General features: G+C 38.6%; 1 protein-coding gene and 1 long non-coding RNA gene across 5 annotated transcripts in view; one reads left to right on the top strand and one right to left on the bottom strand.

Annotated features, from left to right (window-relative positions):
* The first annotated feature begins 202 nt into the window (after positions 1-202).
* On the top strand, positions 203-26,036 carry CYLD (CYLD lysine 63 deubiquitinase). 4 transcript variants are annotated; one of them, XM_068693911.1, is made up of 17 exons: positions 204-339; positions 3,752-4,404; positions 5,369-5,536; positions 6,525-6,630; positions 7,686-7,784; positions 8,465-8,581; positions 10,161-10,540; positions 12,160-12,325; positions 13,111-13,252; positions 13,853-13,975; positions 15,200-15,291; positions 16,368-16,434; positions 17,297-17,429; positions 18,044-18,152; positions 18,866-18,984; positions 19,636-19,852; positions 21,560-26,036. In XM_068693911.1, exons 2-17 carry the CDS (start codon positions 3,898-3,900, stop codon positions 21,742-21,744), a joined length of 2,730 nt encoding a protein of 909 aa, XP_068550012.1. In that variant the 5' UTR covers positions 204-339; positions 3,752-3,897; the 3' UTR covers positions 21,745-26,036. The 4 variants fall into 4 exon arrangements, with proteins under 4 accessions (XP_068550011.1, XP_068550012.1, XP_068550009.1 ...); XM_068693908.1 differs by having other exon boundaries at positions 5,369-5,671; XM_068693909.1 differs by lacking the exon at positions 204-339 and adding an exon at positions 381-967 and having other exon boundaries at positions 5,369-5,671.
* Positions 25,209-27,916, bottom strand: part of LOC137862171 (uncharacterized) — a 235,464-nt gene continuing 232,756 nt past the window's right edge. Inside the window, exon 13 of the long non-coding RNA XR_011100073.1 lies at positions 25,209-25,291. This is a non-coding gene — a long non-coding RNA (uncharacterized lncRNA). The remainder of the gene's footprint in view (positions 25,292-27,916) is intronic.

The raw sequence follows: 27,916 nt of genomic DNA, 5'->3' as shown, positions 1-27,916 counted from the left end.
CCAATCACTCCTCTCTCCCGCCCTCGTCCTCCCGGCGGCCAATCGGCGCCCTCCGTGGGGAGCGCTCCGCCAATTGCCTTTTCCCGACCTCCTCGCCCGCCCCGCCCCTGTGCCGCTCACACAACCTCGATGGGCTGGAAAGCCCCGCAGCGCCCCGTCAGCTGGCGGCGCTCTCGGCCAATAGCACCCCGAAGCGCTGCCTGCCGCGCTCTCTGATTGGCTGCGGGGACAGGTGGGGGCGGGCCCGGCGGGGAGCAGCAGGCTGCGTTTCACCGGCCGAGAGCGGCGGCGGCGGCGGCCGGGATGGGGGCGCGGGGCCGTGAGGCGGGGCCGGGGCAGGTGAGCGGCAGCGCCCTCGGGCTGGGGGTCGGGGCCCGCCGGGCGGTGTCGGGGCCGCGTCCCGCAGCGCTCCTGGCGGGGCCTGGGCGCCCGGGGGGGCCGCGGGGAGCTCCTGCGGCGTCGTTTGGGGAGGCGAGCGGGCAGCGCGGCGGCGGCAGGGCCTGGGCGGTGCTGGCGGGGGCTCGCGTGTGGGGGCGGCCCCGGCTGCGCGCTGAGGCGCCCCGCTGGCGGCAGGGCTGGCGGGGGGCCGGGCGAGAAGGGAAGGCGGGGGAGCCCCGAAGTTGGGCAGCCTGGCGCGGCCTGCCCCCGCCGCCGCTTCCCCGCGGAGCGCGCGTTGCTGCGGGCACGGCTGCCGGATCTGCGGCTTCCCGGAGCGCTGGGAGCGGGGAGGTGCCGTGGGCAGGAGGCGGGAGCAGCGCGTGGGCGGCCAGCCCGCACACAGCCCCGCCGCTGGGCACGCACCGTCTGGGGTGCGCCAAGCGCCCTGGGCCCTGCTCGTTGCTGGGCCAGGTCTGGATGGATTCCCCTGGGGCTGGTGGCGGTGGCTGGGCTGAGCAGGAACTGACCTGGGTACTGGGGTTCAGCGAGCGTGCAGCGTGATCTGCTCCCTTGGAAACAGCCGGAACAGGTACCCTAAAGTGCTTCGTGTACCGGCTTCTGATGTACGGCTGGAAGTGAACATCCGTGCCAGCCAGCTGTGCTCTGCTGCTAAGTGCTGATCTATCCCCTTTTATAAGCGATAACTTGTTAGAGCTGTGTATTTGCTTTGGCGTGGGAAGGTGGTGAGTAAGTTTGTGAAGGTGTTCGGTAGAGTGATAATGAACCTTGTAATGGAAAACTTCCTGGTACTTGATGTAGTAGCTTCATACAGTCTCTGGGGATGATGGGACTTTGGAAGACTGACCACATGTAGTGTAAAGTTAGCGTTATGTAACCCAATCGCAGCTGGTAACGTGTTTTCCCAGTGAATTCTCTACTCCTAAACATGTTAAGGTTATGTAACACTGCAGCAGTGGACCTGAGTAGAATTACGTTTTTTTTGAATAGCTGCAAATGAAGCTTTACTTGATGTATTCTTCATTTCTTTTTTTTAAGCTCTTCAGCAGACCTTTGTTAATGTGTTGTCTCATATGTACTTATTCATATTAAAATTGTTTCTAAAAGTGAAATGGAAGGGACCCTGTGATCCCTGTAACGTCAGAGATGCTTGTTTGCAGTGTTTTGGGTGTCAGTTCTGTGTGGAATGGCTTGTAAAAAGGAGAGTTCAGTGCATCAGCCTTTGAAAGCTCAGAGCATAAAGTGGAGCTATAAAGAATAGGACAGTATGTATAGTATCCTCGGTGTCTGGTGGAAGTAAAGGGAGGTGGCAACTTGGCAGAACTTGGATAGAACTTGGTTTTGATATCTGAGTAGACTTACAAAAACTCATGGTCATTTGGGTGTGTTTCCTATAGGGGAAAAAAAAAACACAAAACAGATCCTGTTGTGTTCTTAATGAGTTCCCTTATAGTACTATAACGGAACAGTACTATAATAGTACTATAGTACTATTACAGTACTATATATATAGTACTAGAGTAGTGTGTATATATATTAGTAATATATATATAATATTATAGTAATATATGTATTACTACAGTATTATAGTAATATATAAAATAGTAATATAGCACTAGTACTGTTAATAGTAATAATAGTACTATGTTATAGTACTGTTACAGTACTATAATAGTACTGTTTCAGTTTGATGTTGGATGTTTTTTGTTAAATGGGCTTTATTCTTTGTTGATGTTTGGGTGTATCAAATAAAAGCTGAAGAAAAATACTTTTTGAAACTTGAAAACAAATTGAGAGTCTGTTTCATTACTAGGCTTTATTTCAGTGGGGTGCTGTCCCTCAGTTGTGAATTACTTTGAAAATGGAAGCACTTCAAAAAACCACAATTTCTACAGGCTGCTGCAGTAGTGGTGTCAGTGTGATACTGCCATTGATGATGAAATGTACTGTACTGAGAGGTGGAATGGCTTTGTGGCACAGGAGCCTTTTTAGGAGGGCTGGCAAGTCAGCATAGAAATGTGGGAGCTCCTAGTGACTGGAAGATGATACTTTGCTTAAACTTAAAAGTAGGTGGGTGCTGTTATTTTTCTTCAGGTGAAATAGTTTTAAGCACCCTTCCTTTGAAAAAGGTTGCAAACAATTACAGTGCTACTAGGTTGCTTCCTGATAGCCTCTAAAGCTGGGATCTAGCTGAGTAGGGAAGTGGCAATAGATTTTGTGGTACTTGAATGCTATTGGAGTAAAGATATGGAGGAAGTGGGTAGCAAGAAGAGGTGCAAGGACAAAGTATTTGTTTTATTATTGACTGAAGTTAAGAACATAAGTAGTCACTGAGCTTCTCCTCTAACTGCATGCAAGCTAGCTGTGACATCACAGATTAGCAGCAGGGGAATTTGTGTGAGAACGTCTTCTTAATTTGTATGGCACCCTTTTCGCTCTCCACTGGAAGAACAAATCCTGTTATGATATTGCAGATTTTCCTTCACATATCCAATATGCTCTTAACTGTGAACATATATATAGATGTATATAGCAAGTAACAAACATACACATAATATGTGTCTGCTGCCCTGAGCAGTGAAGTATTAGATATTTTTTGTTTATTGATTGTGAGCTACAGTGCCTAGGATGATATTTAACTAAGGCATTGGCTTCCAGGGGACTTTATTAACTGATATTTTTCTCACTTACTTGAGGTGAATTACCTTTCTGAAATGATAAAAAGGAAAGCCTCCAGATTTTTCTTGAGAATCTAATGTTGCAGTGTTGACACAACGTGGTTTTCAGATGGTGTTTGTTGCTTACTGAACTGCCCATTTCTATTATGTAAAGAAATGGCTATAACAAACTGGTAAATTTTCCATTTTCTGTTCATCTCTTACATTCACACAATTTTCTGCTTCACTAAATCAAAATGTTATATGAGATGACAGCTGTAGTACACTGTCAGAAATAGGTAGTCACTAAGCACAAGAAAAGGTCTTTACAGCAGGAAGCTTCTGTGAAATACTGTTTGTGAGCTGGAGCAGGATATTTATTCCAGTTCATCTGAAACTAATTTCTTTTTCTTTCACTTGTGTGGTTCTTGCATTTCAGTACACTTTTTCCATAGCCCATTGCTTCAGGGAACCAGAGAAGCAACGGAAATACACAGCATTAACAAGCAGAAATGTGTGTGTGGTCAGCAGTATTGTGGCTGTTTAGAGACTTGTTTTCACTGTCTTGGATTTTCCTGATCTATTTTTACTCTGTAGGAGGAGTGGTTGTGGTCACAGATTTAAATTATTTTCTGTTCTTCAGGCTAGCTGCAGTTCCCCAACTTAAATTTACTTTTTTTTTTTTTTATTTGTCCTAGGTCTTCCGCTCTGGATCTGGTTCTTTACAGAATGAATACTAAATCGTGGACCTTCCAGTAGTGAAGATCAGTGTGTATATTTATTTATCAACATCTTATTTTCTTTTTCCTGAAAGCTTCTGCTCAGCCTCTGAAGTTTAATCACAATGAATTCAGGCTTATGGAGTCAAGAAAAAGCAAGTTCATCATATTGGGAAGAGCGCATCTTTTACTTGCTTCTCCAAGAATGCAGTGTCATAGACAAGCAGACTCAAAAGCTCTTGAAAGTGCCCAAAGGTAGCATTGGGCAGTTCTTTCAAGACCGTTCTTCTGTGGGACACTCCAGAAATATTCCTTGTAAAGGCAAGAAATTGCAGATTGGATTAAAGATTTTGGAACAGCCTCATGCAATCCTGTTTGTGGATGAGAAGGATGTTATCGAAATAAATGAAAAGCTAGCTGAGTTGCTTTTGGCAATTACTAACTGTGAGGAGAGATATAGCTTGTTTAAAAGCAAAAGCAGGTTAACTAAAGGCATCCAAATAGATATTGGCTCACCTGTTAGAGTACAGCTTCGGTCAGGAGATGATAAATTTCCTGGAGTTGTTCGCTTCAGAGGACCCTTGTTGCAAGAAAGGTCTCTAACAGGAATATACTTCGGAGTAGAGCTGCTGGTAAGTTTCTTGATGGGGGGAAGCATCATATATACTTTATAAGATGAGTTGAAAATATTTTTTTAAAGAAGCAGTCATAACAAAATCTAGAAGCATTGTTAAATTGTGCAATCTTCAGTCTTCTCATAAATATTATTATTGAATATCTGTGATGGTGCCTTATCACTTTAGCCTTGTATTCTGCACATCCAGTGAAGATACAGGGGCTGTGTGACTCTTCTGGTGTAGAAAGAATTGCTTAAATCTGTATCATGGCAAACATCTGACTCAGATTTCTTTGAGTGCTTTAGTTTTCCTTGTTTAGTTTTTCTTGTATCTTGGCACTGCCAAGTTACAGCCCATAAACTTAGAGTTGCTGTTCATGTAGAGCACCAAAATTTCAATGGCAACTAGCTAAGGTGGAGGTATTTCTGCAAGCGTAATGTCTAGCACAAGCTTTTGAAGGGTCAGTCAGATTGAGGAGAGTGCTACTCTTGTGCCAGAAGTGTATTTTTCAAAGTTGTTAAACTTTTTCCATATTGTTTGCAATTCCCGGTAAGAACCTCAGGGGATATCTGGGCCTGAGCACTTGTTAAAATCAGCTCTCTTTATTTGGCATCTAAGTGAAATTTTGGAATGCTTGGTGTTCATGTCTACTGTGAAGTAGTCTTACCTTGATCTGGCAAAAATTTGATGATGGAAGCAAAATCTGCACCTGAAGAAAATACGCTTCTTTGAGTAAAGAGTCTTCTGCCTGCAGCTTCTCTCTGATTTAATGACATCTTAACACTTATTCCCATAAGATAGTATGTATATTTGCCACAAATTCTGCCTTTTTTTCCCAGTATAATGGTAGTTTGTCAGACTGATTCATACTGTGATTTCTCGAGGTCAGTGGATTGTATTGCTGTTTTTGTAGTAGCCTGATTCTGCACAAAGTACACTACTCTTTTTTTTCTGCTCTTCTTTCCCCTCTGACACTTAGGAAGAAGGTCGTGGCCAGGGCTTTACTGATGGACAGTACCAAGGCAAGCAGCTTTTCAGATGTGATGAGGATTGTGGGGTTTTTGTTGCTTTGGACAAACTGGAGCTGGTGGAAGACGATGACAATGAACTGGAAAGTGACTATGCAGCTCCAGTTGATGCAATGCAGGTAGAACTTCCTCCTCTGGAGATCAACTCCAGGGTATCTCTGAAGATAGGAGAGAGTATAGAGTATGGGACAGTTATATTCTGTGATGTCTTACCAGGAAACGAAAGTTTAGGATACGTTGTTGGAGTGGACATGGTAAGAAAATAATCTGACTTTAATTACTTCTGCATGTGTGTTAGCTAGTAAATGACATGCAATATAGAAGAAGCAGCATTATCCACAAGGTGCTTCAGTGGAGGCTGACCTAAAATGGGAAATAAACACTTGTGTCCAAAATGCAACTTGGTAATAATTGTTTTGGCATTAGGTAAATTAGATCCTATTTGATGCGAATGATTTAGGAGACTATATACTGTGGTTACTCTGAGGAGCCTCCACTGAGCTACTTGCAGTGGTGGATGTCAGTCTTCAAGTAACAAGAGCTGAATGTTTGTCTTTTGAGACTGGCTTTGTTCTGCCTTTAAAAGAAAAAGTCCGGATTTCTTTTTTCTTTTTTCTTCTTTTTTTTTAATGTAACTGGTTTGTTTGAGTTCGTGATGTATCTTAAATGTTGAGTTTTAAGTACAAAAGTTTATGTTTCAAGAAAACATGAAGTTGGTGAATAAAACTTTGTAAACTGGAATTTCTTAATGAGCTACTTCCAACTTTTTTGGCAGTTCAAGGGTTTTTGTAGATCAGGTACTTCCATAATCTTGATTATAGTAGCTGTTAGATAATGGTACTGAAACTGCTTTAACTTGTGCATAAGTAATGGATTTTGGTGAAGGAATGCTTGTTAAAGTAGGAAATATTTCAAAAAACGGCAGTTTTTTAAAGACTTTAAAGACTAATGTCTCCGGTCTAAACAAAAGTTTGTACAGAAAAAATAGTTGCTGTCAAATCTTTCGTTTTCCTTTTTAACATTAAGCATGTTCCTAAAGACATTTGTGTATTCTTTATGATATGAGTCTTTTCTTGGGGTACATGTAACATGCTTTTCTATTTCTAGGATAATCCTATTGGAAACTGGGATGGAAGATACAATGGAATACAGCTGTGCAGTTTTGCAAGTGTTGAAAGTACACTCCTTTTGCATATCAATGATGTTATACCAGGTATGCCATGCTTTCTTAACCAGAAAGCAGACTTTGGTAACATCTTAACTTAGACACAGTAACACGATTCAAACAATGCTGCAGAATTATTGTATCCTGACGTCTCTTGAAATAGTTTTACCTTCTGCGTTATACTTCTTTTCAGTTACCTCCCCCTTTTGGTTACAGTCTCACTGGAAACCATTTTAATATTAAGCAGTATTCATGTCATTGTATAGTATTCATGAATCGGATATGCAGGTATATGAGTGGCTACAGCAGAAACCTTATTCTTGGAATGTTTTCCAACTTAATCAAGGAATTCAAATACCTTGGTCAGAAAGCTGTTCTTCCTTCGGTTGGACAGCATTATTTATGCATTCCATGAGTAAACACTTGATTTTTTCTGAGAATTTTCAAAGTAAGACTGTGTGCAAATATTCACTATTCACAGTAATTCACTGAATGATGTTAACTTGTAACCACTACAGTTCCATGATTCCCTTTTTGAAGAATGTAAAATGTCATGTTATTTATTAGTGCTCTATCTGAAATCAGGTGCTAATGAGAGCACAGTCTCGTACAGCGTGTAGTCTGTAACTGTTTCCCCTCTCTCTTCAATCCAGCCAACTTTTCTTAAGTTCACCTACTGCTTGGTTTAATTGAGATGCATGTTTTTGGGCCCTCTTTTCTCTGGAGAGCTCACATGGACTCTTTAGTTATTTATTTACTTTTGAGAAAAGAGCATTTGGTGTAGTTCTGTTGGTAGAGGAGGGGAAATAGTTGAGATTTCATGCTTTAGTTTCCCATAATGGAAGCATAAAATACACATTGAAGAACCTGAAGTCAGACTGGTATGTTCAAGAAATAAAGGTAGACTTTAGAGTAAGTAATGGTTGATGTGACAGAAGCAAAATATATAAACAAACAATTATTACATACCAAACAGGATTTTGCTCCACTCAGACTTAGGATGCCAGACCTTGCTTCATTTACATTTCAAGCTGAATTTTTCTGTGATGTAGTGAAGGTATAGACAAGGAAAACTAATACCGTGTTCGTATATTGCATCTTAGAGACTGTGTCACAGGACAGGAGGCCTCCCAAGCTTGCCTATACCTCAAGAGGTGGTGGTGACAAAAGCTTGTTCAATCATAGTAAGCCAAAGGCAACAGGTATGTATGAGAAGTCTTTTTTTTTTTTTTTTTCTTTAAATAATATTATGAATTGATATATTTTGGGGAAAAATGATGCCTTGTATTTCATTTATTATTGCAGTTATATACAAATAACTTCTTTGAAGTAATGAAAGCACAGAATGTTTGTGCTTATTTTCCATAATAAAGATGGTAGACTGTTTTCTGAATAGTGTTTTTGTTAAAATGCAGGCAATGGTTGAGATTGCTTTCACAAAAGCCAGTTTGAGCTTTAACAGAAATTTAAAAGTATGTTATCTGCTAGCCCAGTTCAGAGCTGCATTCTCCTTCTCTGAAAGTGTTTTTTTTTCTTTAAAAACAAAGGAAAAAAATGCTTACTGTAAACTATCTCAAACTGCTTTCTTATATCTATAGCTCATAGTAATGAAAAGTTAGCACCTGTGGGGTGTTTTTTGTCTTCTTTTCGGGTTCCTGACTTCGAATTTCAGCTCAGAAAATCATTTAGTTATGGAATAAACTACTACCTTATTGCAAACTTAGAACTCTGTTAGCCTTGATGCAGGAGTTTGCTCCTTTGTGGAAAGGCAGTTCTGTTGTCTTGAAAGTATGGTAACAAATTCTTACTATAAGAAGAGAGCACAGCTAACCAACTGTAAATGATGATGAATCTCTTCAGTACAGCATGCATTCTCTTCCAGGGTCTACCTCTGAACCTGGAAGTAGAAACAGATCTGAAGTCTTCTACACATTAAATGGCTCATCAATTGATTCTCAACCTCAAACAAAACCAAAACCCCCATGGTATATTGATGAAGGTAATGAGAGATGATAGTCTTTCATGTAGGCATATCTTTTTATAAAAAAAAAAGTGCATGTACTTTAAATAAAACAAGTGTAAGTTTAATTTAAAACAGTTGGAATATGTTGCTTTAGAGGAAGATATGGTATATCTTAAAGTATCTCAGAACCCCAATGAAAATATATGATCTTAATTGACAGACCTCTTTATTCTGCATGTAGGAAGTTACATCTTGGAAATGTATGTGCAGCACTGTGGGAATGTGTATGTCTCGTAGGTAAAATAAAAGCTGAGGCACACAGCTTGGAAGGAAGACATGAAGATATTCCTAGTAGCCAAGTACATACAGTAGTTTTATTTTGCCTCTTTGTTCTTAATGTTACAGATCTAAGGGAACTGCAGTATTCTGCCATGCTAACTGATCAGTATGGAAGTAGGAAAAATTTGACTAATCATGCGTGTGTGTATATAGATTTGGGGTATTTAAAGTTATTTTTGTAAATCTGTCTGAATTTTCCCAAGTCTGTGTATGTGTATTCAGAGCATAAATGGATCTTGATTTGCATCCAGATTTAATGCATTTTTTCTTCTCTTGGCTAATTCTTCCTGAAGCGTGGCTGGCTGAAGGCATAGATACTAAACTAATAATGTTAATGTATAGTGGATTCTTACAGCAGTAGTTGGCCCTGTATTCTGGGAACCATGACAAAAATGTTAAAATTGTTCTTGGTTGCCTAACAGATTTTAAGCATGGAAATATGTTTAAAAATTAGTTATACATGATGTTTTAAATAAGGTAAGTACCCTATCTAAAAAGAGTGTAGAAGTAAAGGATTAATTTCTTTCTACTTTTTTTTGGATGTTAACTTCTATTAATAAAACTGTGTGGGTAGAAGAAGTGAGGAGGCTTTTGCTCTGTAAATACCAATTTTGTAGTAGAGACCACATAGAGAGATGACAGAAGATGCAAAACATTTGTGTTACTACATCTAGTTGTGATCTCATTAATCAAGCACTATGTTAGTCATGACTTATTTAAATCCTTTATTCTCTGTGGACACTGATAGATTCCCTGTGCTAGAACCAAAGTATGTTGTGATGCAGCCAGGGGAATAAACACTTACCCAGTTACAAATAATGCCTACAAGCAGTTACTCATCTGTGTACAAGCTGTAATCCCAGTTCTTTCCTTGGCTGTACGATGAATTCCTCCTAGTTTTATCCACTACAGGAGTAATCCTTGTGGCTGTTAACTTGTGTTCAAACACCAATTCTAACCTGGGATTGATGTCAGGAGGAATCAGTCTAAGCCTTCCTATAATTCCTGGCTAATGTCTCGTTGTGCTGCTTGTTTCCATTGGTTGTGGTAAAAGTGGTACAGCTACGGTGATGTCTCCTCAGCCACTTCTGTATCTCCATTGCTAAGGGACAAACATCTTCCCGCACATCCCCAGCTGTTAATGCTTCCTATGCAGGACACTCATTAACTCCAATGTAGTTGCATGGTTTGACAGTGAAGTCTCTTCTTTTTTTTCCACCCCTCTAACCAAACCAAACAAAATCTGAGCTAATGTCTTGTTTTTGATTCTTAACAGTTGCTGAAGATCCTGCAAAATCACTTACTGATTCGTCTTCTGGATTTGGGCATTCTTCACCGCCACTGCAGCCACCTTTGACAAACTCCGTGTCTACAGAAAACAGATTCCATTCCCTCCCCTTTAGCTTGACAAAAGCATCAAGTACTAATGGTACTATTGGACACAGTCCCCTGTCTTTATCTGTTCAGTCTGTCATTGGTGATGTAAATACTACGGCTAACCAGGAGAGTCCATCAACAGCAGGCCCCATCGGTAACTCTCATGGTCTTGAAGCAGGCTCCTTGGCTGAAGTTAAAGAAAATCCTCCTTTCTATGGAGTAATCCGCTGGATTGGCCAGCCCCCTGGGGTGAACGAAGTATTAGCTGGACTGGAACTGGTAAGTATCTGATAAGCTGTAGTTTGTTTTAATATTAATTACCTGTTACTAGTTCTGGTTTTTAGATTTGGTCTTTGTATACTTTGCAGAAGTAGTCAGTCTGGAGGAATTTGTCAAAATGGGTTGCTATGTGATCTTGTAACATAGCTGGAGTCTTAGATGGGCTCTAACTTTTGTGGCTGCCCTAGGCCTTATTCTGTTAATAGGCTTTAAGATGGCTTTGTGTTACTAAGGGCAATTGAATTAAAAGGACTGTAGGTGACTAGTTTGCTTTGTAGGTCGCTTATGTGCTTTAAAGGGAGTGTCCTTCGCTCACCTTACTGAGATCCTCATGGGGGGGGAAGATGGGGAACAGCTATTTAACGGCTCTTTGAAATGTATATCTACCTAAAACCTCCCAGGCTTAAGAGAGGGGAAGATGATGCACGCCAGCAAACAGGCAGTGTCCATCAGTAGAGTTGTAATACTGGTTTTGGTAATTGATGGTAGTGATATTCTGTTATGGTAGCCACGTGCTTCATGTTCCTACCATCCCTTGATGAACACACAGTTGTTGCAAACATAATTGCTGTTCTGTACTGACAGGTACTCTCTAGGTGCTGCTGCTGTGGTGGTGAACGGCTATCAGTTATTAACGTGTATGTGATTAGAGTCACAGAATCAATCATCAAGGCTGGAATAGACCTTCAAGGTCATTAAGTTCAACCAACAACCTGACCTACTGAGTCTAATCACTAAACTGTTAGGGACATGGAGTTCTTTACTTTGGCATAACTTTTTATAATTGTACACTGCGTTTTGTTTATTCAGAAATTTGTTTATTATAAAAAATTCAGATTTTTCTAAAACAGAAAACATTTAACTGAGTAGGTGAGATTGTGATTGGCATTCCAGCTGCTGGAAAAATCCTGATGCTTTTCGCTTCTTTGGGTAGAGCTCAAGCTCTAGTTAGTCACAGGGTTAGACTGCACCTTAGGATAGCTTGTGTTAAACTGGTGTTGTGGATCTGTCTGCCGTGTGCTTCTGCACTAGAACCTAGCAAGTGTTGGTAAGCAGGTAATATACCTTCATCATGTTGGCAGAAATACCTAATGATGATGATTTTTATCCTTCAGACAAAGCTTGTGTTGTCTTTCCTTGACATACACACTGTGTTTTGAAGCAGGTAGTTTTCCTGTGCAGTCCACAATCACGCTGGAAGCATTCATGCTTCCCAGTGCTTAAGTGATTTTAATTAAGTACTGAAAGATGCTCACTAGTCCATGTGTATCTGTTCTACCTAGTAAGGGAATCTAGGGTAAGTGGCTAGCTCAGCTGAATTCCTGAAGTTGACTAGGTTTTATTCTCAATCTTTTTCCACATCCTTCAAGTTTTCTTGATGGAATTTTTATTTTAATTTGGATGGAGTGAAAGGTTAAGTTGAAGAAAAAGTGTAGCTTTTAATTTCCTCAACAGATACAGTTTAAGAATGCCTCAGCTGTTGTTTGTATACCAAAACATGGGAACATTGTATATTAAGCTTCAGAGGACCTAAAGGAGGGTGATTTATGAATATGTATTTTCTCATTACAGAATTGTAGAAATATGAGAAAACAGTGAATTCTCACTTTAATTTTCAGGAAGATGAATGTGCAGGTTGTACAGATGGAACATTTAAAGGAACTCGATACTTCACTTGTGCTCCAAAGAAAGCTCTTTTTGTGAAACTCAAAAGCTGCAGGCCAGATTCCAGGTTTGCATCACTGCAGCCTGTCTCCAACCAGATTGAGCGCTGCAACTCTCTAGGTACCAAGCTTCTGCTTATTAAATTATCAGCTGGGAACTGACATGGGTTTTGGTTTTGTTTATTCCTGCAGTATGTACTGTGTACTGAACACTGGGAAATCTGTACAGGTATTACTTAAAGGAGAATCATGAATCTGTACAAAACATAAGTTCTCTGACTTGTTTACTCTTAAAACAAGACAATCTTCATTTATTTAAGGAAATGTCATAAAACTTAAGGATTTCTTGTTGTGCTATATGTTTTCTTTACTTTAGAAATTGTAAAGTAGTCTTGCTGAGAATGATATCTGCAATCCCAGCAGTATGAGATTGCAATATCAGAACTAAGTTATCTTTGTCAAATTATTTCTTTTTCTAAACGCTATGTGAAAGCGTGCTTTTATGGTGAAAATTTGTAGTTGGAAAAAAAATAATTGGCTTTAGATATCTTAGCTTTCTTGGGTCCATGTCATTGTGCCTGCAACAATCACAAAGGATGGGTGTCTTGATATTTGTAAGATGGTGTGAACAGGGCATTTAAACTGAGAAGAGAACTTCATTCCTACAGGATAAAATTAATTGAGTGCTGTAGGCTTTCTGAAGCGCTCTGGCGTGCATTTTGTGTGGAATGCAAGGCCTCGTTCACTTTGTGGATGAGATTCAATCTCAGTTATAATAAAATGCTATTCTAGTCCAGAAAAGGAAAGCTTACACTAAGGCAGTAGCTTAGCTATAAAACATTGATAGGAAAATCTGAAGAGGGATAAAATTGGAGGCTTTAAAGTGTCTTTTGAAAAAAATTTCAGCCTTTGGAGGTTACTTAAGTGAAGTGGTAGAAGAAAACACTCCTCCAAAAATGGAAAAAGAAGGTTTAGAGACAATGATTGGAAAGAAGAAAGGTATCCAGGGTCATTACAACTCCTGTTACTTAGACTCCACCTTATTCTGGTAAGTTCATAATTTGTATCATGGCATCCCAAGGCTTATGGGACATATGCTAGAAATGCAGAACACGCAGTCTTTGTTGCGGTGATTGTCTGTTTTTTTATTACTGTGCAAATAACAAGCTTACAAAGTCATGCAGTGCAGTCTGACACATTACTGTGTTCTTTAAATTTGATCAAGTTCTGCAGGATTTGCTGCTTAACTTGAAATACTAATCGGTCTTCCCTATGTCCAAATTGCACTGGCCTTAGATATCTATACTCTTCCTGACTGAAGTCTGTGGACTGTTGAAGGATGAAAGAGTACTTGGGGCATGGCAGAGTCTGGGGGAACAATCTCTTAACTTGTTTGCAGAATTCTATCTTGGCAACTGGTTTTGTATTCTGCTGGAGTGAGGATACTGGTTTAGAGCAGACCTTTTACTCTTCAGTATGGCTGTGTTGTGTTGTGTCTGTAATTATCTGATTTTGAACTTGTGTAGTTCTGGAATTCTTCCTATGGCTTTGCTTGGCTTGTTTTATGTTGCTGAGGCATCTGAATGGTTCTGTCTTCCAGAATCAAAACAACCTTTGCTTTTTTTCTTTTTTTTTATCTCCTTTGTAGCCTGTTTTCTTTTAGCTCTGTTTTGGACACTGTGTTACTGAGACCTAAAGAAAAGAATGATGTAGAGTATTACAGTGAGACTCAAGAGCTGTTGCGGACAGAGATCGTGAATCCTCTTAGAATGTAAGTAAAGACACAAACTAGTCTCTGGTCTAATATAAACTTTATAATAAATCCTACTGTCTGTGCATTCCTGTTACAAATCTGAAAAGTTTCTAGCTGCTGCCAGTTTGATTTTTTAAAAATATTTCTACTTGTTTTTCATTGTAAATTTCATCAACGAAATAGTTATTCATAGTTTAGTTATAAAATGCTTGTATTTGTTGTCTCTGGAATTAGAATCAGCACGAAGCTACTGTAAAACTTATATGGAGATGAGTACAAAAGCATTGAGAAATGTGGATATTGTGAATTGATGTAACTTCTGTCTTTAATGTTTCAGTTCTTGATATGAAAACTATTTGGGTTATGTTATGGAGTTTCACAATTTCATAGACTCTGAGGGGCTTTTAATGTTACATTGATTGTTTCGTGTGGTCTGCAAGTGGCCAAAACACTCATAGAACTTTGTAATTTCTTGGGTACAATGAGCAAAGTGGAAATGGCAAAAATTATCATAAATTATTTGGCTTCATCCTAATTTTGTTAAACCTGCAAATAACAGTTCTGAAATTCTGTGGGCTGCCTCTGAACAATTCATTAGGAAGTTTTCCTCACATTTACAGAATAAGATGACAGGTTCTGAACCCTTCCTTATATAAGTGTGTGTGTACTCTGGGTGGTTTATTCAAGGGTTCTCTGGTAGGAACAATAGCATACACAGTAGCAGAAATCTCAAGTGGCCAAGAGGACAGTGTTACTCCTCTTGCCTTTCTGCCAGGCTTAAAACATTCTCTGTACTCTGTAAAGATATAGAAGAAAAGATGGAATGCTCAAAACACCAACTTCTTGGGTCAAGGATACAGTTCTCTATCTTTCTCAAATACTGATTTTTTTTTTTATTAATGACTTCCACAGTTGCATGACATTCTGAAAATGATGCATTAAGTGGTGCAAATCGTTGTGAAAACAAATCAAAAGTAGTTACTTGACTAATCAGAAACAGTTATGCTTTTGGTAAGTTAATGTTTAAAAAAAGTTCTTAATGTTTTGCCAGAACATTGAGCACAGCACTGCATTTATAGTGCATTTAGAAAACTGGGAGTCATATGAGTATGAGGAGTCAATACACAGCTTTGAAGAAATACTGTACACAGTAATAAAAAGTGAGCCTCTGAACGTTTATGTTTTCTGCTCCTCTGACTTGATTGCAAAGTAGCTAATAGTTCATTAACCCATTTATCTTAGATATGGATATGTATGTGCTACAAAAATAATGAAACTGAGGAAAATACTTGAAAAAGTTGAAGCTGCATCAGGATTCACATCAGAGGAAAAAGGTAACTGGGAGGTATTCCTTTCTTTAACATTTGGAAGAATTGTACTACAAAGGAACTTAAAAGCCTATATTAGTGTACCAAAGTAAAATACGCACATGTTTCTGTAGCAGCAGTATATGTACCAGAGATTTGAGTGACCATTGGGTGGTAGAAAGGCGCTTTTCTACTTCCTTGGGTCCGTAAGGAATCCCCTGTCTTTCTCTGACTGGATCTTTTTTCTTTGCTGTTGCTTTCCTGTGCCCATGTCTATGTGAAGAGAGAACTCCCTTCTAGTAGTTAGGGGAGATCTCAAAAGTGAGACTGTGATAAGGTTGTGGTCTGTCCTCTTTCAAAATGTCACTTTGCTCCCTTTGATCTTTCCACCGCAACATTTCATCACCATAGTGATTATGTATTATTTCAAGAAATAAAATACGTGTTATATTAGAAAACATGTTTTAATCTTTTGATCTTCTGCTGCATATTGTGATGAATGCTTTATTATGTGGCTGGTATGGTTTTACCTGAAGAAACATTAAGTTCTTTGAAAATGCTAAGTGTTGAAAATCAGTATTTATTGCAGTTGGTGGCAGGAAGAGGAAAACTGTTTGTCAGGGGAGCATAGACCTCTGGGAAGTTTGTTCTGGCTGCATTCTTGATTAGAGAACTCAGTCCTTAGGTTAGATGAACTTTGTACTGCTGTGTGTTTTCATACGGGTGTTACTGTCACTCTGCCTCCCCTTTCCTATGTGCTTTCGCTGTTGTATTTTGAAAGCTTTTATTTCTCTTGGGGGAAAAAAATGTGGTGCCAAGTGATTCTTCTGAAATACAGAGTATGTCTTCAGTCTGTACTGGAAAGCCTTGTTGCCTTGTTGAGCCTGTCTTTTATTAGGGCCATTTGACACCAAAAGTGTAAATAGAGGTTTGTGTCATAAAATGTTCATAGCTTCTCATAATCTTACTGTGTAAAAAAAAAAAAAAAAAAAAAAAAAACACAAAACAAAAAGCAAAATGTTATAAAAACTTCAAAACTTTCACATCAGTCTTGAATACTATACTTGTTTTTACGTAGTAACAACACTTCATTTTCTTCCTAGATCCAGAAGAATTTTTGAATATTTTATTTCACCATATTCTAAGAGTTGAGCCACTGTTGAAAATAAGGTGAATTTCTTTTTCTATGTTGAACTTGTCTATCTGTAGAGTCTGTTGCTTTTCACATTGAGTCAACTTTTAAGACACTTTTGACTCGTGTTTATTACTGGTAATAAAATTAAATGTAATGAAGTTAAATTCACAAACCCAACAGTGTATTTTGCCCTATTCATCTTTTGTTTTAAAAACTCAACAAACAGTCTCATGAGAACTGGATGAAGATTCCCTGTCCTAAGGATGTCTGTGTGGGGAGCCACGGGAGTTGTAACTAAGAACTGGGCAGTCCCCCAAGTTTGGATTACCCTTTTGAAGAGTTGTGTTGGCTGCGTAGGAAGTCTAACAACACTAACCATTTCTGAAATTTCTACTGTAGGTGGATATAGTTAAGCAGTGTAAATGTCTCCTTGATTAAAGTGAAATACTTCGTTAAACCCAGTCAATTTTTTTTAACTTCTTTTTGGGAATATTGTGAAGGCACAGAAGAGAATTACTGTTGTTCCTTTTCTTGCTTTATTACTGAAACTCTTTATTTGTCTCTCCAATGAAAGCTGCTTTAGTGTGTTGGAGTTTTCACTGTACATGCTTAGGAAGTATTTTTGAGTTAGTAGTTCAGTAATGCATAGGCATGTGCTTTTAAAGCATACTGCTTTTGTTTCCTAAATAAGTCTTTCTACAATCAGTCCACATATAATACTTGATTGCCTATTGTTTAATGCCTTTTGTTGCTGATGTTTTTTTTAAAAGCACAACATATTTCAAAGTAGAATGTTGGATATAATATTTTTTTAGAAGTTAATATGTTCTTAGGAAAATACAGCTGCTGTTACAGTAGATCTGATTTTTTTTTTTCTCTCCTGTTATCTGTTTTTAGATCAGCAGGTCAGAAAGTACAAGACTGTTATTTCTATCAAATTTTTATGGACAAAAATGAAAAAGTGGGAGTCCCAACAATTCAGCAGTTACTGGAGTGGTCATTCATCAACAGCAACTTGAAGTTTGCAGAGGTTGGTGACAATGGTTGCTTTATTAGAAATGATACCTAAATATTTACCCATTCAGCAATAGGACAAAAGTGGGATTTGGTTTGAAAAGAAAATGCCAACATGCTGGAGTTGGGAGAACTAGGTCAGTGGTACAGGTTACCTATGTTACAAAAATATGTATGGTTGACTTAATAATGTATATTCTTTGGCTAAACAGACCAAAGTAATTTAGGTAAAGAATTACTAAAAGAAAGCTTTTTGATTACTGCCAGTAACTTGTCTTAAGAACTAATATTTTGAGATTCCTGTGTTTCTGAAAAGCTTTACGGAGGGAAGACTTCTTAAAAGTCATGTTTTCCCTTTACTTTTGCAAGGGGAGGAAGTACAGTATTTAATACCGTGCTTGAGCAGAACTGGAACTTAAGACATTTGACAGTGACTTAGACGCTAGATGCCTGTTTCGTAGCTGTAGTTTTTTTGGTTTTCATTTTGTTTGGCTTTACTCTTGTTAATTTTGAAGACAATGGGCTGCAAGTGTAGATAACATGAATATGTTCATAGTACTAGAAATATCTCTTTAAATGTAGGTTGTTACCTATTTGAGACTCATTGCATTGTTTTGTCATTTTACCTAGGCACCCTCTTGCCTGATTATTCAGATGCCTCGATTTGGAAAAGACTTCAAAATGTTCAACAAAATTTTTCCATCCTTGGAGCTAAATATAACAGACTTACTTGAAGACAGTAAGTATATAGTATTGTGTTGTATAATGAAAACGAGTTTTGAAAGTGGCTAATACAATGAAAGTAAGTATATTGGGCAGTTTTCAACATGTGTGTATGTTCAGAACTGAGTAGCGTGTAAACCTGTAGCATGTCAGTGATGGTGCACGTTCAGCCTTAAGTCCCACTGATTTTTCAGTTAGGCAGTCCTAAATTTATACTTGTCTTCCCATTAGGTAATGCAATGACAAACTTGGTGGATGACATCTAGTTCTAAATATTCTAATCAAATTTAACAGTTGTATTAATTCTTCTTTTAATCTCTGTTCTGAAACTGTCATTACCTTTTCTTTCATTGTCATGGCCATCAGCATATGTTACGTATTTCTTTGCTGATGCTGATGGATGCAGAGGCTAAGACCAATATAATGCTTTTATCTTTAAAAACCTGTTTTTACTTTTCATCCAGTTGGTAGATCTTAAATTTTATCATCCTCTGTTTGCAACTTTACCATTCTTCAAACCTTTTTCTCTTCTTCCACATTATATCAAAGGGAAGAAATTACATACAGTAGTATGTTTTTGCTTTGATTTTCAGTATGGTTTAAGCTTTTTAAATATAATTTTTCTCCACGTAAAGTAATAAGCCTTCTTCCTTTCCATACCTGTCATCTTAGAAAACTAAAAAAGCCCCCCCCCCCAGTGAGAGACTAATGTCTTGTTTAAAAATGCAGCTCCCAGGCAATGCCGTATATGTGGAGGGCTTGCTATGTATGAGTGCAGAGAATGTTATGAAGATACTGATATTTCTGCTGGGAAAATCAAGCAGTTCTGCAGAACCTGCAATACACAAGTAAGCTGTCTTGTCTTTTCTTCATGTGTTTACTCCAAATAGTATTAGCTGCAATAGTAAGAGTGTGGTGAACCTTTCTCATCAACAGTAGTATAACTGCTATGCCAGGTAGTGTAGCCTTCAGTGGCAAATTGGGATATCTACTTGACCCTGAAACATATTTATCAAGTATTTTGTAATAAAAATGTGGCAAATACTAAGTCTGCTACTGAATGCATTGGAAAAGTAGTAATTGCAGGCAGCTTGGAATCTGTTCTCATGTGGCTTGCTTTAAATCATAATTTTACATACCTGCTACCTTGTTTGAATTGATAAGTTCGTGACACAGAACCATTTAATGCTTACAGCTGTTTGGTAACTTGAAAAAGCTGTCAGAGTCACAGCTTGTTTTCAATTCTGAGTCTAGTAGAAATTATTGCGTTAAACCTGCCCCCCCTTCTATCCTTAGATTTGACTTTTCTGGGTAGTATTGAACTAACTGTTGGGGGGGGGAGGGGAAGAGAAGAAATGTTTACTGTGCTACTTTTATTGCAGTTCCTTCTCTGATGCCATTAATCTTCAGTTCAGCAGTATTGTTCTTTTTAGCTTAGTCTGCCACAGAAACAAACAGTCTTGTGTTTCTTCTCTTCTGAAATATTACTTCAATTGTAGGTTCATCTTCATCCCAAGAGACAGAGCCATAAATTCAATCCGTTGTCACTCCCTAAAGACCTGCCAGACTGGGACTGGCGACATGGCTGCATCCCATACCAGAAGATGGAGTTGTTTGCTGTTCTCTGCATAGAAACGAGCCACTATGTAGCTTTTGTTAAGTATGGGAGGGATGACTCCGCCTGGCTTTTCTTTGACAGCATGGCAGATCGTGATGGTACATCATCTTCAATTTATTCTTATTCGGTTTTTTTAACTTGTGTTATTGTTCTAAATTGTAGTGCCAATTTAATTACTTCATTATATCTGTGGATACCAATATCATCTAACTTGAGGTATTAATGCTGAGACATTAATTTTGACTCAGCTTTTCCTGAGCACACTGATTTCATAGCAGGCTGAATGTGTACGGTCTGAATTTCACCTAAATGGATGCTTTAGTAGTAAGTAAATGGTACAAAGCAGAGGCTTTCCAGCAAGGCTCTTCATGGCTTTTTCTATATTTTGCAAGTTTGACAGAGGGAACATCTTTAACATACAGAGCTGCAGGAATGTGTTCGTTCAATTTACTTTTACGTGGATGTACACGATTGTCAGGTAGTATTTCAAATATTACTTTTACTGGTTTTACTTAAGTTAGTATAATTTTCTTTGGGATAACAGAAATAATGTTGTGAAATCTACGCCACTGCTCTGAATCTCTTTAGAATCAGTGAAAAACTTACCTTATAATAATGCAAGTGTTATTAATCAGGTGTTCTCTTAGATACTGCTACATTAAGTAGTGTTTAAATAAAGGACTGTGTTTAGTTCTGATGTCTGCAAAAAAAAAAAAGTAATAGGTACAGTGTTGGACTCTTTCTATCAGTTCTGTGCCTGCAGAGGTCCTGAGTCCCTATATGTTAGGGTGTGATTTTTTTTTTTTGGAGCGGGGAGAAGAATCGTACTTCGTGCTGAAAATGAGAAACTGCTACAAGGCTTAAGGGCTCTTTCTTAACACCCGCAAGGCAATCGAGCTTTGTTTTGAAGTGTTCAAAATGTGTATGACTTAAGTCTGTTAGAAACATCGTATTTCAGGAAATGTAGTTCATGTGAGATGCTGCTGATCTTAGTTGTTTTTTTGTATCACAAATATTTTTCTTCAGCTGGTATTATAAACTAAAGTGTCTTCTGGCAAACAGTGTCATGGATGTCTGTAGTTATGGTTCAGTTTACTGGTTTTTGCATTGAAAATGGCCATGAGCAAACTCGGCCTTAGTTATATAAATCAGGTACAGACACTCATGGCTTACAAATTCATCAGCTGTTATTAGGTGTCATTTTATTAACAAATTCAGTAGCACGTGAGATGGATTTTATATGCAAGTCACTCTTGCGAGGTTGTACACAACTTTTAGCATTAATGAATATCCAGAGTGCTCTTTCTGGTGGGGTTCATGTGTGGTGGTTGTGTGGGTTTTTGTTTCTTTAGTGATAGAGCAATCAAACTTGGGAAGCAAATCTTCTGAGTAAGAAGATAAATACCTTGCCATTTTTTCCTTACACAGATGAGTATTTCAAATATATAAAAGATGCTCTGTTAGAAAAGCAAATACTTGTGCTTGATCTTACTTTTTCATGATGCTTTGAAGTCCTTGTGCAGAAGGAATTATGCAGTAATTCTTTAAAGGCTAAATTTAATGTCAGTTGGTTGAGTTGAGATTTTTTGGACACTACAGATATTCTGGTAACAATCGTAATTTTCTTGGACATTTATGCTTTTTGTGTGTGTACCCTGAGGTAGTCCAGAATGAAACATCTGCCTTCTTTAGAAGGCCTTTCCAAGAATTGTTGATGCTGTCGTAATTATAGTAAATTATACAGAATAATTATATACATGTAGATGGTATCCTAATCTGTTTCTTTCTTTCTTTGTACGTAATAGGAGGTCAGAATGGCTTTAACATTCCACAAGTTACCCCATGTCCAGAAGTTGGTGAATACCTGAAGATGTCTCTAGAAGAACTACACTCACTGGATTCCAGAAAAATTCAAGGTTGTGCACGAAGACTGCTTTGTGATGCTTACATGTGCATGTATCAAAGTCCAACGATGAGTTTATACAAATGAACAATGTCCTCTGGAAAACTGAAGAAACAGTAAAGAGATTTCTACTGTTGCATTTGCTGCATTTTTGGTTAGTTTTAATGCAACCGTTGCTGGCAATGGATGCGATGACAAGGAAGAAGTGGACTCTGAGAACAAAAGGATTACTGTTCCAAAAACTACATGTGGAGTTCTGTAATTGAAGTATTTAAGCATTTTGCACTCTAGGAAGTGTGCTTGTGTGTGTTTGTTTTATAAACAAAGTATAAATGAAGTTATTAAAACTTAAAGCTTTAAGTGCATTGATAATATAACAGACTCTTAAAAAATCTTTAAAGTGGAGTTTTATCAGGAGAAGCCTCCTTAGTCCATTGAGAATGTAAAGATGCAGTGCTATTGCGCAGTGTATTTCTATGGACCAAGGATGATGAGTCTCATATTTCTTTCTCCTCTCCCACCCTCCCCAGCACTGCTTCTCACCCTTGATCTTCTCAGCACCATAGATTCTCTCTTCAAGTTTTAAGAACACAAATTTTAAACTGTTCATTGCAACTAATTCTGTCCTGTTAGCTGTTCATTACTGCATTCTCTTCAGTTCATGCATTTACATCTCTGAAAAATTCACATCCATTTAAATATCTGAATTCCTGTCTTGTGAAAATCAAGCACACTGATTTGCTGGTTGATAAGTTGGGATTTTTGGAGAAAGAAAGAGGAGAAAGAGAAGAAGAGGGTTTTGAGGGGAAGTGTAATTGCTGAAACACAACTAGCAATGCAGGGTAACATCTTTTCCTAACTGTGTATTTTTAAAGGAAGCAGACTGGAACAACATCAACTGTGTACAAATGGTTGGAGGACAAAACAATAAAATGGAGAATTGCCTCAGGGAATGTTACAGAAGTGGACTCTGGTTCTTGGTGAAACAACACTGACTTTTATACAGTACATTAAGCTACTACCTGGGAATATGTTACACGTCTGACTCTTCATTTCAGGGTTATTAAGGAATATTAAAAATCTCTGGAAAGATGAAACCAGAAATGAAAGTAGAAAAGTGTTTTACTGTATACCAAGTACCTAATGAAAACTAACTCAAAGCTGCAAAACCTGTATTGGTGTAAAATATTATTGGTTAGAACCAAGTTTATTGGTTCTTGTTTGTAATGAAATACTGTTGTTTTAGCTGCTTTTTTTTTTTAGCTACTCCTGTCTATTCTGACTAGCAAACACATCATATATATATATATATACACACAGTAAAATGTGGCTGTACAAATATGATAAATTGCATATAGAGAGTGCTGTACATTTTCAACTTTTAGGAAGCTTTCCATACAAAGCATCTTATGTGGGATTGAGTTTGTAGAAGGAAAGGTCAAAATGTAAGAGGAAAAGTCCTAAGTCCTGTCTTTACAACAATGAAGCACAAGGGAGAGTGATACTATATTGTAGAAAGTGTTACTGTGTGCTTCTTGAGAGGGGGGGAAAAAAAAACACCTAAAATGTGTATTTGGCACACACCAGTGTTGTACTAGAGCAAGATATGAAAATTACTCTTGAAGTACCTAGCTGTCAGCTCTAAGAAATGTAGGTATGTTGAGAGAGTTGATCTGTTCCATTGGCTGCTGCTGAAGTGTGTTTTAACTTTTCACTGTGAAGAGCAAAGAAAGTTCTTTAAATGTCACTGCTGCTTTTGCCTCTAATCGTCTGGATTCCACCATCCCTTGCCTTACTTACCTAGTCTGTGCTCTTTGGCAAAACTCAGATTCTCTAGTGTCAGTAGTACTTTGAGCTCTTGAACTGTTTCTCTCCTGAAAAATTCCAGTAAAGCTTTAGGTGATGGATTCTGTAAGTAAACAGCTGTCACTAAAAGGGGTTATTGTCCCTGGGCTATTAGGCTGTGTACTAGCCTGCTGTGGAAGAGCAGCTGCGTGCACTTACATGTCTTGACAAAGATGCCACAGAAGCATTGCAAGGGAAATACAAGCTGTGTGGTCTTTTTAACCTTCTATTTATTAATGTAACACGAGCACGAGGTGTGATCGTCCTTCCTTTTGGCTGCGTATTGAAGATATGCAAGATCATGCCCCTTTGTGACTGAACCTGAAAGTACTTGCAAGTAGTACTTTAAGGTACTTCCATACAAGAAGCAAACATAAAGGCTTTACAGATGGACAAGCACAAGCCCATGTAAAAATGCGACCAGTCTGAATGTCTGGATTTCTTCTCCCTAGATTTACTTCCCACTTTTCCCTATGCATTACATGTCATATGGCATAACAGCAGCCTTCTGCTGCTTCTCCTGCCTCCATCTCCCTGCCTTCATCTGTACTGAAATCTACTAAAGTTGTTGGTAAACCTTACCTCTTCCTGCTGTAATTCAGAGACCCTTGGAACAGCTGTGGCTGGAGGGGAGACTTGGGCCTGGCAACCACGTTAAATCTTTCTAGATGAATAATCCAGTAGCAAAGTATAATCAACTGTTTTTCACAAATGCAACTATCCAATGATCCTCTCTTTTTCTTTTTTTCTTTTTTTTTTTTTTTTTTCAGAATGCGTAGTTTATTAGCAGAAGTATATTAAAATAGATATGTGTACACGAATCTCTTGGCTTCTTGACTCTTAAACTTTTGGTCTTAGACTGGAAATGTAGAAGTGTGAACTTTTACTGGGGTATGTGCAGAACACACAAAAAACAGTTTAAATGCATTACTGTGCATGCTTCTTGGTGACAAATACTGTGTTTTGAAATGCAGATGATGTTTTACAGCCTGCATTTTGTACAACTTTATTTTGCAAAACCACAACTAGTTTTGCAAACGCTGTGTGACTACATGGTTAGTTTATTGCTCATTAGCTAAGAGGGCAGGGATGTCTTCTATGGAATTAAAAATGGTTTTTGATAAGTGAATCTTTTTCCTTTTAATGTAAAAATCTTTTAAGTATTACTTTAATACTTTCAAGTATTGCATTGGATCGGAGGTAATCTGGCAATGTAAATTAAATGGAAACTAATGTAACGAAAATGTAAACTAACCCTAATTTTGGTTTTCTTTCTCAGAAAAGGATTATGCAGGAGAAAAAAACTCACTGTGAAAGGAAACTTATTTTACAAGTCATACAATAGGGTAATAAACTGTTTTTAGCCTTCAGCATATACTGATGGGGAATTGAATAAGGTAGTTTGAAGAAAGCCTGTATTTTAATGCATCCACTGCTGGTAAATGTAATGCCCAAAGGTTCCAGTGACTCAGCACCCACCTTTTATGTATTTAATGCATTTTTTTAAAATACAGTGGATGTACCTATAAATTGACAGCAGTTAGATGATTGCTTCATGGGTTTGCCTGTTAAGTATTACTGACAATGGTCTTACACATAGGAAAATGCATACAAACTATGGCTCCTAACAGCATGTAAAAAAATTAAGCATCTTTTCTTACCTGGGGAGAAAAAAACTCCTGGACAACTCTCAGCCTCTAATCTGCTTTTTTTTTTTTTTTTTTTTTAATGGATTCACATCAGTGGAAAATTGAACAAATCGCTGCAGTACTTAATGCTTATTTTGAACCTATGCGATAGAAAGAAAAGGTATTACTTAAATGTGATACCTTACACATTGCTGTAAAACAAAAGCAAACAAAAAAATCACCATCAAAACCAAAGCACTGTAGGCAACATCAGAATGTTGGTATCTTTTGCTGTGGGAGGTAACTGGAGGAAAAAAATTACAAAAGAACCTGTTCAGTATAGGTTTTTCTAATAGCTGTGATACTGACTCTGTGCTCTTGAAAATGTAGTACTGTGTTTTACTAAGTAGCTTGAGCAATTTCTGTTTTAAGCAAGTACCATGTGTAACAGAAGTTACTCATAATCATAAATGGTTGGTTCATTTCAATGCACTTATTTTTCTTGTGCACTTTATACTCAGATGAACTTGGTCACCATGATCCCTAACGACAGCCTGTTTAATACAAAGCTACAACTTGCTGCAAATTGGAATTTTATGGTTTCAGAACTGTGTTGGTATTAAAAGCAGCTTGAAAACATTGTGTATTTTTACCACTGTAACAAAGCATGTTTTTTCTCTGTTCTTAATGTTTTGCTAATAAACATCTCATTTGTGCACAAATAGTCTCTTAAACTTATGAGCACTGTCTGCAAGAATGAGTTTGGGAAACAAACCATTGTATCAGGTTGCCCTGAACGAGCCTTAACTTTTTCCCCACAACGGTAGAAAGGAATTAGCTGCTGCTGGAAAAGGAATGTACCATGTGCTCTTTCTGTATTAATATGAATTAAAAGTATTATTCTTATGGTTCTCTCTACTTCTTTTGGGGGGCTTAAGAGTTTTGTGGGTGTAACAAGCAACAATGAACAGAGTGTTGAATTAGCTTGCGTACTTATAGAGGGTTTTCTTTTTATGTATTTTTGTAAGTGGATTTTAATTGCAACTTTTCTAGAAAACTTAGGACCTGCTGTAGCAGATTGTAGTTTGCCTATGGGAAAAAAATATTTTTTAAAATGCTTACCATACTAACTTACTGAATAGAGATGCTCAGCTTCTTCTTGGGTCATGCTGTAGCTTTAGTACTGCATCCGTTATTTGTACACACATTTGCATTCTGGTTAGTTATTACTAACCATTATGTCTAGTTGTTTGTTTGTTTGTTTTTTTTTTAACTCCTTGAGTGTAATAGCAGTGATTAATGATGGGTTCTACCTAGGCCTCTAAAAGAAATGCTGTCAATTTAAGTACTCTTAAAGCCTTCATCTTACTGCAAATACTTGTAAAAATAGTTGTAAAATATATATTTTAGGGAATGTATTAGTTCTATAAAGATTTTTTTCCCTACTCTTAGTACTGGGTTTTGCATTTGAAATAAGATTATTATTTCACATTTAAAAGTTAAGACCTGTGAATCACTGTGGGAAGGGTGCTTGGAACATCTCATCTTCTTATAGCATTAGCATCGATGCTTTCTTCACTACAGTTGGGGATTTGACTATTTTGAGTATTCAGTCACAAGAGGGCACTGCCTGTACCGGCTGAAAACTGCCTATTTCTAAACCTTTGATTATAAAAAATTAAGATTTATATTCATATTTGTCTATGCAGATATTATAATCCCATCTGTCCAGCGCTACTCTTGAAACTACCTTTGAGCTAATGAAATTAGGTACATATGCAACTTTCTCAGGCGTGTAACCTTCAAGCAGAGTAAACGTAACGCTATAGGCTTTAGCTCTGAACTGCAGATGTGTCACTCTCCCAGCGGTTGAGTCCCCAGGGGGTGAACAGGCAAATGCTGCTGCCAAGCTTGTGTCCCTGCTAAGCAGGGCAGCCCCCCCGAGGGCTTGGTGTTGGAGCCTGCAGTGTGTGGCTGGGCAGGCTGCCTTTGGGCAGCAGTGCTTCCCAAAGGCCCAAGGGCCCTGCAGCACTGTGCAACACGCCAGGGAGGGAAAACTGGATCCGAATGAAGTTGCTGTTTCAGTGACCAAAGCAGCTCTCTACAGGGAGATATAAAATGCCTACGGGATCCTGAGGGATTAGTAGAGCTTAGTAGAAGCTAAGAAAGACTATAAACAATTTAAAATCAGTAGCAGTTTCAAACAAACATGCATGCAAAACAAAATCTGGTAAAAAGAAAAAATGTGTGAGGTGAGCCAAGGTCTTCAGCACACGCATGGGGTGCAGACCCAGCCGTGGCTGCTGAACCCAGTGGTGTGGCTGCTGCTGCTGGTAGACCCCTCTCTTTTCCCCTGACGTGTCCTCAGCGATCTGCTCTAAGCTAGCTCAGGAAATGGGACCTGGCTGAAGATCACCTCCCCCATCAACAGTGTAGGAATTAAAAGTTTTGGAGGGCAAAAGGCTGCCAGGGTAGGGTGTATGCTCCCAGCAGTAGCATCACTGATAGAATTAGAGAGCACCCTGCTCTCCAGGCAATTTCTGGTGGGATGGAGCCACACTGTTCTCAGGGCCCTGAGGCTGTCTGGCAGAGGCAGGGCTGGCATTGCAGCTCTCCAGGACCCCCTGCTGATGCTGCTGTTGTGCCACAGGGACCCTGTACCAGTGTGCGGCTGCCAGGCCCATGCCGGGCCTGAAAAGAGCAACTCTGAGGTGCTGCTCAGGGTATGATAGAGCTGCCTACTGTGAGCAACTGCAGAAAGGGACACTGGGGAAAAACAAAAACAG

Source organism: Anas acuta, chromosome 10 (genome assembly GCF_963932015.1).
Source record: "Anas acuta chromosome 10, bAnaAcu1.1, whole genome shotgun sequence".
NCBI classification, from domain to species: Eukaryota; Metazoa; Chordata; class Aves; order Anseriformes; family Anatidae; genus Anas; species Anas acuta.
This window is presented reverse-complemented; position numbering and strand designations above follow the sequence as displayed.